The 15,185-nt window shown below is 59.0% G+C and overlaps 1 protein-coding gene across 2 annotated transcripts in view; it reads right to left on the reverse strand.

Annotated features, from left to right (window-relative positions):
- PPP1R18 (protein phosphatase 1 regulatory subunit 18) overlaps positions 1–15,185 on the reverse strand; it is a 34,586-nt gene that overhangs the window by 1,903 nt on the left and 17,498 nt on the right. For both annotated transcript variants that reach the window (XM_075913434.1, XM_075913433.1), the window contains exon 3: positions 465–672. In XM_075913434.1, the coding sequence (XP_075769549.1) occupies positions 465–672 (208 nt within the window). The remainder of the gene's footprint in view (positions 1–464; positions 673–15,185) is intronic.

Genomic DNA, 15,185 nt, shown 5'->3' on the forward strand with positions numbered 1-15,185 from the left:
TGACCCATTGATCATTCTCCCCTCCGGGCTCCCAGCTCCCCCTGCTCTGACCCACTGGACTCCACCCCCCTGCCAGAGATGGAAGTTGTAAGCAGTGCATGCTGGGATGCGGGTGAAGGCGGGGCAAGGGCCTCCCCTTCCTGTAGGGGGGACAGGATAGGGAGCAGCTGGCAAGAGACCTCCGGTTTGGAAAGGGCAGGATGCATCTGTTCCCGGTGGCCCACACCCTGGCGCTTCCCCCAGCTGGCCACTAGATGGAGCCCCAATGCCCGTGGCTGGACAAGCCAAAATTTTCCCAGGGGCAACAGCTGTTTCACAAGCATTTTCCCAGCATGGTTCATTACCTGCTCCCTGCAGCACAGCGCCCCCTAGTGCTGCACTGGGGCAAGCACTGGCCGCCAGGGGAGAGCGCCCCCTACGGAGCCCCCCACCCATTCCTTGCAGCACCGTTCGCTGAGACTCACCCACGAGGAGGGCTTTGGTCCTGAGCACGCCGGGCAGGCCGCGATGGAGGAGCAGCAGCTCCTCTTCTTCCTCGTCCTCCTCCCCATGGGGGTTGACACAAGCTGGTGCGTCCGACTCCTCGGGGGGCCCGAACTCCTCCAGGAGGGACCCCTCGGACGGGTACTGGAAGGTACGCTCCAGCTGGCTCTCGCTGAATGAGATCTTCAACTGCAGGGCAAAGGGGAGAAGGATCAGACCAACAGGCCCATCTACACCGGTATCCCGCCTCCTGCCTGGCTGTCCCAGATCAGACCAATGGGCCCATCTACCCCGGTATCCCGCCTCCTGCCTGGCTGTCCCAGATCAGACCAATGGGCCCATCTACCCACTAAAAGTAGCACTAAAAGTCCCTATAATAACAAACCAGTGGCTGGATCCTCAGTGCACCAGAAAGACCCTACAATAACAAACCAGTGTGCTGGGTCCCAGCACCACTCTTCAGTAACCCCTGTGCCTATCGCCAAGGAGGAAAGACCCTACAATAACTAGATGTGGCACAAAGCCCTACAGCTGAGCCTCTATAATGTCAAACCCCAGTGCTGCCCAGGGACCCTGCAGTAACAAACCAGTGTGCACATCTTCCGTACTAAAAGACCCTACAATAACCGAACAGGAACACAGTCTGGACCCTGACAAGAGACCCTACAACAGCAGCAGTGCATGTCAGTTCGCACTGCTGACTTGATGGTTACAATAACAAGTCTTTTTGTGATCATTATCCACAGGGCTAAGAGAGCCTACAATAATAAACCACCCCATACAGCCCTAGCAACTTCAAGAGACCCTACAATAATAAACCACCACATACAGCCCTAGTAACTTCAGGAGACCCTACACTAATAAACCACTGCATACACTCCCATTGCTGACCAGAGTCCTAAAAATAACAAACCAGCATGCACGTGTCCCCACTGCCAAGAGACCCTACAATAATACACCACAGCACACAATCCATGTAATACCAAGAGACCCTACATTAACAAACGGTGGCACACAGTCCAGGTAATGCCAGGAGACCCTACAATTACCTGGACTGCGTGATGTATTTTGTTATTGTAGGGTCTCCTAGCATTATCTGGACTGTGTGCTGTATTTTGTAATGCTAGGAGACCCTACAATAACAAAGCACAGCACACAGTCCAGGTAATGCCAGGAGACCCTACAATAACAAAGCACAGCACACAGTCCAGGTAATGCCAGGAGACCCTACAATAACAAAGCACAGCACACAGTCCAGGTAATGCCAGGAGACCCTACAATTACAAAGCACAGCACACAGTCCAGGTAATGCCAGGAGACCCTACAATAACAAAGCACAGCACACAGTCCAGGTAATGCCAGGAGACCCTACAATAACAAAGCACAGCACACAGTCCAGGTAAAGCTAGGAGACCCTACAATTACAAACCACAGCATGTAGTCCAGGTAACGGCAGGGACCCTACAGTAACAAACAGCAGCACACAGTCCAGGTAATACCAGGAGACCCTACAATAACAGATCTCGCAGGTAGTAACTCTCTGTGTACCCTCTAAGGACAGCGCAGCTGTGGCAGGCCCATTTTGGCTAAGCCTCTCGTGGAAGGTAGCCAGGAAGCTGCCCCCGCCTGCCTCCCAGCTGGGCGCAGAGCGGAAGCCCTGGCAGGAGATAAACCCTGCAGGAAATGCGATTACTCAGCCCTCCTGCAGAGAAAGGACAAGAGCATCCACCTTGACCCGCCACCGCTAGGCTGGGCCACAAATAGCGCAAGGGAAGGAGCCGGGGCCGGACAGAGCCGGGGAGGGGGAGCCTTGGGTACAGGCCTGCCATGCAGCCACCTCTGGGGTGGGGCAGCTGGGGAGCAGCGACCTAGCAGTGTAGGGCAGGAGGCGAAGGGGAATCTCGTGTCTAGTTGTAGCCGGGGGACACTGAGATTCATGCCCCAGCTTGGGAAGAAAGTGTCCCAGAAAGTTTAATGACTAGGCGTGGTTGGGATTCCAATTTTCTAGGGGTGGGGAACCTGTTTTGAGCCTCACTGACGTGGCTTCTGAATGAGAATGAGAAAGACCCTCCCCACACTCCCCTCACCCCCCAGAGCCTAGGGGGGCCCGGGCTAGTAGATTTTGTGTGCTCCAGCCCCACAGTAGGGGGGCTGGAGTGCCAGCGCCGGCTCCCCAATGCTGGGGTGGAAGCCCTGACCCTCAGGGGCCGGATCCAGGCAAGCCAGGGGCCACATCTGGCCCCCAGGCCTTAGATTCCCCCCCCCCTTGTTCTGTACCATCCAAAAGTGGCACAGCGTCCCCTAGGGCACTGGGGTCAGCCCTGACTGCAGCCAGGACAGCGCCCCCTACTGAGCCCCTGGCCTGCTCCCTTCAGGACAGCGCCCCCTACTGAGCCCCCGGCCTGCTCCCTTCAGGACAGCGCCCCCTACTGAGCCCCTGGCCTGCTCCCTTCAGGACAGCGCCCCCTACTGAGCCCCCGGCCTGCTCCCTTCAGGACAGCGCCCCCTACTGAGCCCCCGGCCTGCTCCCTTCAGGACAGCGCCCCCTACTGAGCCCCCGGCCTGCTCCCTTCAGGACAGCGCCCCCTACTGAGCCCCTGGCCTGCTCCCTTCAGGACAGCGCCCCCTACTGAGCCCCCGGCCTGCTCCCTTCAGGACAGCGCCCCCTACTGAGCCCCTGGCCTGCTCCCTTCAGGACAGTGCCCCCTACTGAGCCCCCGACCTGCTCCCTTCAGGACAGCGCCCCCTACTGAGCCCCCGGCCTGCTCCCTTCAGGACAGCGCCCCCTACTGAGCCCCTGGCCTGCTCCCTTCAGGACAGTGCCCCCTACTGAGCCCCCGACCTGCTCCCTTCAGGACAGCGCCCCCTACTGAGCCCCCGGCCTGCTCCCTTCAGGACAGCGCCCCCTACTGAGCCCCCGGCCTGCTCCCTTCAGGACAGCGCCCCCTACTGAGCCCCCGGCCTGCTCCCTTCAGGACAGCGCCCCCTACTGAGCCCCTGGCCTGCTCCCTTCAGGACAGCGCCCCCTACTGAGCCCCCGACCTGCTCCCTTCAGGACAGCGCCCCCTACTGAGCCCCCGGCCTGCTCCCTTCAGGACAGCGCCCCCTACTGAGCCCCCGGCCTGCTCCCTTCAGGACAGCGCCCCCTACTGAGCCCCCGGCCTGCTCCCTTCAGGACAGCGCCCCCTACTGAGCCCCTGGCCTGCTCCCTTCAGGACAGCGCCCCCTACTGAGCCCCCGGCCTGCTCCCTTCAGGACAGCGCCCCCTACTGAGCCCCCGGCCTGCTCCCTTCAGGACAGCGCCCCCTACTGAGCCCCTGGCCTGCTCCCTTCAGGACAGCGCCCCCTACTGAGCCCCCGGCCTGCTCCCTTCAGGACAGCGCCCCCTACTGAGCCCCCGGCCTGCTCCCTTCAGGACAGCGCCCCCTACTGAGCCCCTGGCCTGCTCCCTTCAGGACAGCGCCCCCTACTGAGCCCCCGGCCTGCTCCCTTCAGGACAGCGCCCCCTACTGAGCCCCCGGCCTGCTCCCTTCAGGACAGCGCCCCCTAGCAGCTCACCGGGGCATCGGGGGCAGTACTAGCTGCCCCATCCCAGTTTCCAGCAGTCTCCCACCCCGACCCCTCTCCAGCTTGGCATGGTTCTGGGGCTGGCCCGGGCACCCTGCCCCCGCTCCATTTGGCGTGTGTGCGCGTGTCTTCGATTTTATCGGCTCCCGAATCGGTTCCCATGGGAATTAATCCCTCGCTAATCACAATTAACTGAAGTCTGTTAACGAGCTGGGGGGAAGGAGGGGGAGGAGGAAGAGAGGTCATGAGGCCAGTCCTGGGGCGAGGGAGGGGGAGGAAGAGGCAGGAGAGGAAAATAGGGAGCCAAACCATGGGGGAGGGGAGGAAACTCCAGGTAGAGAAGAGGGGAAGGAGAAAATTGGGGCAAGGAGGACCGCGGAGGAGGGAGAGAGGGAACGTGAGACTGACAAGGGCAGAAAGGGGAAGAAAAGCAAAGGAGAGATCAGAGAGGGAGGCCGAGAAAAAGAACGAGACAGGACAAGAGGAAGGAGGGGAGGAAAAATACAAGAAAAGAGTGGGTCCCATATGAAGAGAGATTAAAAAGACCTGGACTTTTCATCTTAGAGAACAGGAGACTAAGGGGGGGGGGAGGGCTATCTATGTTAGAGGTCTATAAAATCATGACTGGTGTGGAAAGAGTGAATCAGAAAAAGTGATTTATTTATTCCCACAATATAAGAATGAGGGGTCGCCAGCTGGAATGAATAGGCAGAAGGTTTAAAACAAAGACAAGGAAGTTTTTCTTCACTCGGCGCATGGTTAACCTGTGGAACTCCTTGCCAGAGGATGTGGTGAAGGCTTGAACTTTAACAGGGTTTAGAAAAGAGGGAGATAGATTCATGGAGGTGAGGTCCACCCATGGCTATTAGCCCGGATAGGTAGAAATGGTGTCCCTGGCCTCTGTTTCTCTGGAAGGGGGTGATAGGGGAGGGATCACATGAGGATTCCCTGTTCTGTTCCCTCCCTCTGGGGCACCTGGTATTGGCCACTGTCGGCAGACAGGACACTGGGCTAGATGGACTTTCAGTCTGGCCCAGTATGGCCACTCTCTTATGGAAGGAGACAAGTCTGTGAGAGAAAGGAGCCCGGGAAGGAAAGAGAAGACTGGAGAGAGGACACGGGGGTGAGGCGCGGCAGGACGGGGAGGGCACAGGGAGAAAAAGAACAAGAGAAGGAAGAGGGGGTGGGAGGGGCGAGAAGCAAGAGTCCCACGGAGACCGAAAAGATGGGGTGACGGTGGATGTGAGGCGGACGAGGAGAAAAGTCCAGGAACGGAGTCAGCCAGGGAAGGGAGGCAGAGAGGGAGGGTCACAGGCTCCGGCTACACTTTCGACCAAACGTTTCGACAGAACGTTTGTCGTTCGCGGGGGCTTCCCCCCACCCCCCGCCCCGGAATGGCGAACATTTTGCCGGCGAGCGGGAATGCCGCTTTGCCCGCAGGAAGCCGCTAGACGGGTTCTGTTGGCTAAAGTGCCAGCAAAGGGTGTTCCCGCGCCGGTGGTGTGTCTGTCCCGCTCCCTCAGCGGTGGGGGGAGAGCAGGGAAGAAGAGAAGGAAGGGAGGAGGGGGCCGGTGGGGCGTGAAGAAGGGAAGAGCGAGCCCATGTGCGAAGGAGGCGGTGGCGGAGAGAGGCCGGGCGCTGGGGAGGAAGAAGGGAGAGGAAAAAAAGCGGAGGAACGGAACAAGTCCACGTCTCTGAGTCTCCTCCCACATCCCCCCCGTTTCCCTGCCCGGCCTTCATCTGTCCTCAGTCTCTTTCACGCTCCCCCCATCTCTCCCCCTGCCCCCCCAGCTGCCGGGCCCCACCCTCCCTTCCTCCCACTGCCCCCAGCTCTGGAATGTGCCTGAGTCACTCCCTCCGCAGCCTGGTTCCTAAATAAGGAGCGAACAGGCCTGGTTTGGCCGGGCGGGGGAAGGGAGGAAATCCAGCTGCCATCCCACTCTCACACAGCTGCGCTGGGAGCCTCCTGACCCTGCTCCGGCTTCCGGCACCACCGGGTGCCCACCCTTCCCACCTGTCCCGAAGCGGGTGGGGAACAGAAACCAGACCCCACTTCTACAGGACTTCCCCCTTTCCAGGCCATGACCCTGCAGACTGAGCTATATGACCTTCCCGGAACGGCCTCCTCGCCCCAAACTGGGCCCATAACCTTCCCGGACTGGCCCCACGACCCTCCAGCAATGGCCAGGAATCTCCAGACATGATCCCAAACCAGCTAGATATGATGCACGTCCCTCCAGAAATGGCCATGGCTCTCCAGACTGGACTCACGACCTGGCAGAAATGGCCGTCTATCTCCCGACTGGATCCACGGCCCTCTAGAAATGGCCATGGCTCTCCAGACTGGACTCACGACCTTGCGGAAATGGCCATCTATCTCCCGACTGGATCCACGGCCCTCTAGAAATGGCCATGGCTCTCCAGACTGGACTCGCAACCTTGCAGAAATGGCCGTCTATCTCCAGACTGGATCCACGGCCCTCTAGAAATGGCCATGGCTCTCCAGACTGGACTCACGACCTTGCGGAAATGGCCATCTATCTCCCGACTGGATCCACGGCCCTCTAGAAATGGCCATGGCTCTCCAGACTGGACTTGCGACCTTGCAGAAATGGCCGTCTATCTCCAGACTGGATCCACGGCTCTCTAGAAATGGTCATGACTCTCCAGATGTGACCCAAGGCCCTCTAGACCTGGTCTACGCCCTCCTCCAGCCTGGATCCTCGCAGCCTTCCAGAAATCACCCTCTTTATCTCCAGACCGGGCCCATGGCCCTGCAGACACGGCCACGACTCTCCAGAGGGGCTCAGGGCTCGCCAGAAAAGGCCCTGACTATCCAGACATGGCCCACCAACTCTCCAGGACCCGCACGCTCCATTCTAGAGCAGCGGGATTTCCAACGCTTTCTCCAGATGACGTTTTTGGGAGGGACCTTCACCCCTGGCTGCCCAGCCCCCTCTGTGCAGAGCTCTCCTCATAGCCCTTCCTCTCTGCCGGAGGGCCGAGGAAGGAAGGAAGGATAAACGGAGAGGCTGGCTTGCCAGTGGCCTCTGTGAGGTGTAGCTTGAAGTCCCGGGATCTAGCCCATCGGTGTTCCTGAGCTCTGGAGCCAGTGGAGTGCTCTGTGGGAGAAGGTCTGGTGCCCCATCCCTGACCGGACCCCGTGATGTCTCCGTGACTGCCGTGCTAGAGAGAGACTGGGGGGACCAGACGGGAAGACACATCAGCGAGATGACTGCCCTACACTGCCTGTCCCATGCTCACTTCTATTCATCGCTAGCTCCGTCCGTCCATCTGTCCATCGTCGGATTATCTTTGGGGCTTACATGAGAAAATAACGGCCAGACTGGGTCAGACCAAAGGTCCATCCACCCCAGGATCCTGTCTGCCCACAGTGGCCAGTGCCAGGTGCCCCAGAGGGAGTGAACTGAACAGGGAATATTGACCCTCCCCTGTCACCCATTTCCAGCCTCTGTCAAACAGAAGCTAAGGATACCATTCCTACCCAGCCGGGCTAATAGTCATTGACGGACCTCTAATCTCCATGAATTTATCTATCTAGTTCTTTTTTGAACCCTGTTAAAGTCCTGGCCTTCACAGCATCCTCTGGATTCATCCATCCATCCATCCATCCATCTCAGCTCTGTTCTATCCCTCCATCCATCCATCATCAGATCATCTTTGGCTTTATCCATCCATCCATCCATCTATTGTCAGATCATCTTTGGCTTTATCCATCCATCCATCCATCCATCCATCCATCCATCGTCAGATCATCTTCGGCTTTATCCATCCATCCATCGTCAGATCATCTTTGGCTTTATCCATCCATCCATCCATCCATCCATCCATCGTCAGATCATCGTTGGCTTTATCCATCCATCCATCCAGCCATCCATCCATCCATCGTCAGATCATCATTGGCTTTATCCATCCATCCATCCATCGTCAGATCATCTTTGGCTTTATCCATCCATCCATCCATCCATCCATCCATCGTCAGATCATCGTTGGCTTTATCCATCCATCCATCCATCGTCAGATCATCATTGGCTTTATCCATCCATCCATCCATCCATCCATCGTCAGATCATCGTTGGCTTTATCCATCCATCCATCCATCGTCAGATCATCATTGGCTTTATCCATCCATCCATCCATCCATCCATCGTCAGATCATCTTTGGCTTTATCCATCCATCCATCCATCCATCCATCCATCCATCATCAGATCATTGTTGGCTTTATCCATCCATCCATCGTCAGATCATCTTTGGCTTTATCCATCTATCCATCTATCTATCCAAGCTCTTTCTATCTATCCATCCTCAGGTGTATCTACACCCATTTCCATCCATCCTCCGATTTACCTATTGTGACAGGGTCAGGCCAGAAGGATACAAAAGAGTAACAGAAGGAAGGTATACTAGCCTCAGACTGCGTAAATCTCTTTTCTCAGGGTAAACTGGTGGGGCTAGTCCAGAACCAGCAAGAACTTGCCAGAATCCATCAGGGCAATTAAGCATCTGGAGATAATTAATTGGGCTTGCAGAGTCAGGTGAGACAAGGCTAGTTAGAAGACCTGGGGCCAATCAGAGAACCCGCTGAGAATGGTTATAAAAAGACTTTTCTGCAGTTAGTGTGTGAGGAGCTGAGAGGATGTAGGGAGTGCTGCTGGGTGTTTAGGAGGAGCAAGCGCCTGTGGTTACTAGGAGGAAGTGCCTGAGAGAAGGAAGGCGTTGGGGGAGGTGTGGGGAAGTGGCCCAGGCTTGTGTGGCTGTCTCGTAGCAGGTGTTGGGAGACTGTCATAGGCAGCTGCTATTATAAAGACCTGGGCTGGAACCTGACGTAGAGGGTAGGCTCAGTTCCCCCTTTCTACTTGGGGAAAAGAAAAGGGCCTGTCTAATGTGCGGGGTCCACCATGACTGTCGGTTTGGGTTTTCCCCCTGTACCTTATGCTGGCCTAGGTATGGGGCCTAAACTGAGGGCCACTGGGAGCCTCTGGGGCAAGCCAATCCGCCTGAAAGCACAGGACCCCCCAAGTTCAAGCAGGAGCTTGGTCACACTGTAGATCTCTGTCTAGCCTCAGCTCTGCGTATGCATCCGTTCTCGGATCTAGTCCCGGCTCTACTCCTAGGCTCCGTCGACACTGCCAGTTTTGGAGGCAGAAAAGACGCGAAGGAGGGACTCATTTGCATGAGTTGCGATCTCATTTGCATATTTCCCGCCGATCCGGTTTTGCGCTGGGGGCGTTTGTGCAAAAACAAGCAGCGCGGCCGTTTCCTTTTTGCGCAAACCCCCTCCCTTTCCCGCGAGATCCTTATGCCTCAACAAAGGAGGTATGCCGACGCTGCGGGAAACGAGGGTTTTGCGCAAACGGCCACGCTGCTTGTTTTTGCACAAAAAACCCCCAAGGCAAAAACGGATTGGCAGGAAATATGCAAATGAGATCGCAACTCATGCAAACGTGTCCCTCCTTCGCATGTTTTCTGCCGCAAGAACTCGCAGTGTAGACGTAGCCATAGTGAAATCTTTCCAGCACTCCTCCTTCTGAGCTGTCTGCCCACCCTCAGGCTACGTCTACACTACGAGTTTTCTCGGCCAAAAATATGCTCATGAGGGACTCATTTGCATGAGCTGTGATCTCATTTGCATATTTTCTGCTGATCCGTTTTTGCACTGGGGTTTTTGCACAAAAACAAACAGTGTGGACATTTCTTTTTGTGCAAAACCCCCCGTTTCCTGCCAGATGGGTATACCTCCTTTTTTGGGGCATAAGGAGCTTGCGGAAAAAGGGGTTTTTACGCAAAAAGAAAACAGCCACGCTGCTTTTTTTTGCACAAAAACCCCAACGCGAAAACAATAATAATATATGGAGGTATACCTATCTCATAGACCCATTGACTTGTCTCATACCCTCACGGCAGGACCAAGTTCTACCCTTGATGGATTTGCCCCAGCTCCCTAAATGGCCCCCTCAAGGATTGAACTCACCACCCTGGGTTTAGCAGGCCAATGCTCAAACCACTGAGCTATCCCACCCCCCCTATAAAACACCTTGGCAGAAAATATGCAAATGAGACCGCAGCTCATGCAAATGAATCCCTCATTAGCATATTTCTTGCAGAAAAAACGTGTAGTGTAGACGTAGCCTCAGCTCCATCTCTCCACGGACACGTCTCACTAAGTATCTATCCATCCTCAGCACCACCCGCCCCTCTCTCTCTCTTGTTCATGCTTTCTCCTTCCCCAGCTCCGCCCACCCATTCATCTAGCCAATGACATCTCGCTCTGTCTTTGGTTCCGCCCACTCTAACCAATGGCATCTCGCTCTGTCTTTGGCTCCGCCCACCCCTCAGGAGAGCTTTCTCTCTATCTCCCCATCCTCGGCTGTATCTGAGTTGCAGACAAAGGAAGGACCAGCCGGGGGCCAAGCCAGGAACAGAAATCAGGGGTCCCGAGTCCCGCTCCAGGGCTCTGTCCACTAGGAACAGAACAGGACCCATCCCGCATCCGTGTGCCCCCCAGGGACGTGCAGTAAGCCAAGGGCTAAGCAACCCCCGCCTGTCTCTGGTGGGGCGGGTGTGATCCTGGGCAGGGATCCTTGACCGGATTCCCAACTCCCGTTATTCCCAGAGTCACCCCGTTCCAATCAACCCCCTGCCTCCCATCCCAGCAAGGGGCCTCGGAGTGGGGCGACTGGCTGGCTCGGGGGGCGTGGGGAATGGGCAGCAGGGCCTTCCCCCTCTAGGGGGCGCCGGCTGCCATCGGAGAGGCAGTCTCGCTCTCCATTTGGATCTGGCCGCCAGGTCGGAATTAGCTCAACTAAGAGAGGGGCTATTTGGGGAATCGCCTCTAAAGCTCTTATATACCAAATGGCATTAGCGCAGGCCGGGCTCACCCAGGGCTTGGCTGATCCCACAATATCCCTCCCCTCCTGCCCCCCAGGCCTTTATCCTGGTTTGGCCTGGTTTGCTGGGTGCCCCAGGGTTTGGGCGCCCAGCAGGGGTTTGGCGGGTGGGGGCAGAGGAGGACTTCAGGGATAAGAAAGGGCTGACAGCAAAGCTGGGGGGATGGGACCAAGAGTCCTGCCTCCCAGTCCCTCCAGCTCTAACCATTAGACGCCCCTACCCTCTCCCAGGACTGGGGATGGGACCCAGGAGTCCTGCCTCCCAGTCCCTCCAGCTCTAACCACTAGACCCCCCCTACCCTCTCCCAGGACTGGGGATGGGACCCAGGAGTCCTGCCTCCCAGTCCCTCCAGCTCTAACCACTAGACCCCCCTACCCTCTCCCAGGACTGGGGATGGGACCCAGGAGTCTTGCCTCCCAGTCCCTCCAGCTCTAACCACTAGACCCCCCCTACCCTCTCCCAGGACTGGGGATGGGACCCAGGAGTCCTGCCTCCCAGTCCCTCCAGCTCTAACCACTAGACCCCCCTATTCTCTCCGAGGACTGGGGATGGGACCCAGGAGTCCAGCCTCCCAGTCCCTCCAGCTCTAACCACTAGACCCCCCTACCCTCTCCCAGGACTGGGGATGGGACCCAGGAGTCCAGCCTCCCAGTTCCTCCAGCTCTAACCACTAGACCCCCCCACCCTCTCCCAGGACTGGGGATGGGACCCAGGGAGTCCAGCCTCCCAGTCCCTCCAGCTCTAACCACTAGACCCCCCTACCCTCTCCCAGGGCTGGGGATGGGACCCAGGAGTCCAGCCTCCCAGTCCCTCCAGCTCTAACCACTAGACCCCCCTACCCTCTCCCAGGACTGGGGATGGGACCCAGGGAGTCCAGCCTCCCAGTCCCTCCAGCTCTAACCACTAGACCCCCCTACCCTCTCCCAGGACTGGGGATGGGACCCAGGAGTCCAGCCTCCCGGCCCCTGCCCCAGCTCTAAGCACTAGATCCCAGTCTCCTCCCACAGCTGGGGATGGGACCCAGGAGTCCTGACTTCCAGCCCTGCCCCCCTCCACTCTTGCTCTAACCACTAGGCCCTTCCACCCTCCCTCAGAACTGGGGATGGGACCCAGGGGTCCAGCCTCCGAGTCCCCCCCCCCCCGCCGCCCCTGCTCTAAGAACTAGACCCCAGTCTCCTCCCAGACCTGGGGATGGGATCCAGGAGTCCTGATTTCCAGTCCCCCCCCCCCAGCTCTAACCACTAGACCCCCTTACCCTCTCCCAGAACTAGGGATGGGACCCAGGAGTCCAGCCTCCCAGCCCCGCCCCCACCGGCTCGCTGCTTTCGCTCTGCACTGCAATAACCACTTCCTGAGCAGGCGCAGGCCACCCGGGGGCTTTGGCTGACACAGGCCTCGCTCCCCCACACCCTCTTCCGCCCCACACGGTTCCCGCTTCCTGTTTTCGACAGGGCTGCAGCACTGCGGGAAGACGGGGCAGGGCCGGGCCGGGCCGCCCCAGGGGCCGCTGGGTAATACCGAGAGCGGGTAGAAAGCAGCCCCCCCCCCCTGCAAACACATCTTGCCCCTCACCCCCGGGCGGCAGCCCTGCCCCTGCGGGGATCCCCTCTTGGGGGCAGAGGGGAGCTGGGGCCCTGGCTTCCCTGCAGAGGCTGCCAGCATTGCAGGGGGCAGGCGGGGGAGGATGGAGGCACCTGCCCTGGTAGAGGCTGGGCTGAGCCCGAACAACTCGTTACATCCAGATAGGAACGGTCAGACTAGCGCCCCCTGGAGGGGCAAGGCCCAGGAGTCAGGAGGGTGAAACGAAGCCAAGATCCATGTGGCTCTGGGCTGGAAGCTGAGGCTGGGGGGTGAGGGAGTTGGGGGGGGGGGAACGGGGACGGCACCAGCAGCCGCCCCTGGGCAGCCTGGGGGTGGGATCAGAGGGGGGTCTGCTCTGGGGGAGAGTCAAGGGTTAAACTGCCCCTCCCCCATGGTAACTGTGACCTTAAAAAATGCCGAGGTCAGATTCGCTCAGGACTTCCCCTGGAAAAAACCCGCCGGTGGCTTCCGCTATTAAGACGCCTGCTGGGCCTGGGCTCCCGCGCCCATCACACCCCTGCCTGCCCCGTCACATCCCCTCCCCCGTTGCACCCCCGCCGGCCTTTCACCCCTCCCCCACCGCATCCCCCCCATCACACCCGGCCTGCTCCCCTGTAGCCCCTCCCCCACGCCCTCTCTCACCACGTCCCCTCCCCAGCGCATCCTGCCTCCCCTTTTAACCCTCCCCCACGCCCACTCCCTCACATCCCCTCCCCATCACACCCTACCTGCTCCCCTTTAACCCCTCCCCCACACTGCCTCCCTTCCCATGTCCCCTCCCCCATCACACCCTACCTGCTCCCCTTTAACCCCTCCCCCACACCGCCTCCCTTCCCATGTACCCTCCCCCATCACACCCTACCTGCTCCCCTTTAATCCCTCCCCCACACTGCCTCCCTTCCCATGTACCCTCCCCCATCACACCCTACCTGCTCCCCTTTAACCCCTCCCCCACACCGCCTCCCTCACCATGTCCCCTCCCCATCACACCCTACCTGCTCCCCTTTAACCTCTCCCCCATGCCGCCTTTCTCACCACATCCCCTCCCCATCACACCTTGCTTGCTCCCCTTTAACCCCTCCCCCACACCGCCTCCCTCACCATGTCCCCTCCCCATCACACCCTACCTGCTCCCCTTTAACCTCTCCCCCATGCCGCCTTTCTCACCACATCCTCTCCCCCATCGCACCCTGCCTGCCTTTCAGCCCCCCCCATGTCCCCATCCGCATGGCACCCCCATCTGCCTTTCACCCCTCCCCCACCACATCCTGCCTGCTCCCCCTTCGCTCCTCCCCCACACCTCTTGCCCAACCCTACTCCTTCCTTCTCCCCCTTTCTCCCCACCCCCATTCCTTTCCCCTACCTCCCCCTCTCCCCTCCCGCTGCGTTGCATCCTGGCCTCCACATCCTGGGGGAGCCTAGGGCTGTCGCGCCGGGCTAGGACCCAGCACAGACCTGCTCCCTGCTCCCTCCTGCACCCACAGCGGCTTCCCCTTTCCCCCGCGCGCACACGCCAGCCCAGCTGTCTGCGGCTGTCTCTCCCCGGCACGCGTCTCCCTCTCAGGCTCCCGCCTGCTTGTCCTGTGGCGCTCGCTGCATCTCGCACGCCGCTAAGAGCTGGGGAGAGAGCCCAGGGGTCCTGACGTCCCAGCCCCCCTCCCCCGCCCACGTGCGCTAACCACTAGACCCCGCTCCGCTCCCAGGGCTGGCGAGAGAGAGCCCAGAAGTCCTGGCTCCCGACCCCGCCTGCTCCGACTCATTAGACCCCACTCCCCTTCCAGAGCAGGGAATAGGACCCAGGAGTCCTCCTGCTCTAACCACTGGGGAAGCTGCCCTCCCTCGCCCAAGGCAGTGGCCTTTCAGCAGGCAGGAGGGGCCTTAGACGGGTGGAGAGCTGAGGCCTGCATGCCCATGTGCCCCGGACTCTGAGCTCACTGGAGAGGGAGCCCGGGATTTCACTCCACGGCCTCCCGGCCCTCGGGGTTGGCAGGAGCGTGCCAGGGAAGGACAAAGAGACTCAGAGGAGCAGCCAAGGCCCTGGGGTCTAGAGGAGAGCAGCCCAGATGCCAGCATAGGGAGGAACAAGACCCATGGCACCAGGCCTCACCAGGCAGGGGGTCGCCCGGGATATGGGCCTCAGTCAGAATGGGGGACAGGCGGGACACAGGGGCTCTGGTCCTGAATGAGCTAGTGAGTGGGGCAGGCGGGAAAGAAAAGAAAGAAAGAAAAAGAAAAGAAAGAAAACAAACAAAAGAAAGGAAACTGCGGGAGGGAAGGGATGGATAGACAGCTACACACATCTACAGTTTATATACAATGAATTGAACTTTCTTACTGTCTTCCAGTTCAGCTCTACCCACTAGACCCCACATCCCTGCTAGACCCAGGAACAGAACCCAGGAGTCCTTGCTCCCCGCCCCATCCCAGCTCCGCTCACTAGACCCCACTCCTCCAAGCCTGTCCTCTCCTCCATCCCAGACACGTCACAGTACTCCCGGCCCTAGCGCACCCCCCAACCCCAGCTCTCAGAGGTCACAGGACACAGGACTCAGAGCGAAGGAGAGAGAGACAAAGTGAGCTGGCTCCATCTCGGGGAGGGAAGGACAAGCCGGGCAGAGATCCCAGCTGCCCGGCTGCTCCAGGC

The sequence above is a fragment of the Pelodiscus sinensis genome, chromosome 32 (assembly GCF_049634645.1).
Source record: "Pelodiscus sinensis isolate JC-2024 chromosome 32, ASM4963464v1, whole genome shotgun sequence".
NCBI lineage: Eukaryota > Metazoa > Chordata > Testudines > Trionychidae > Pelodiscus > Pelodiscus sinensis.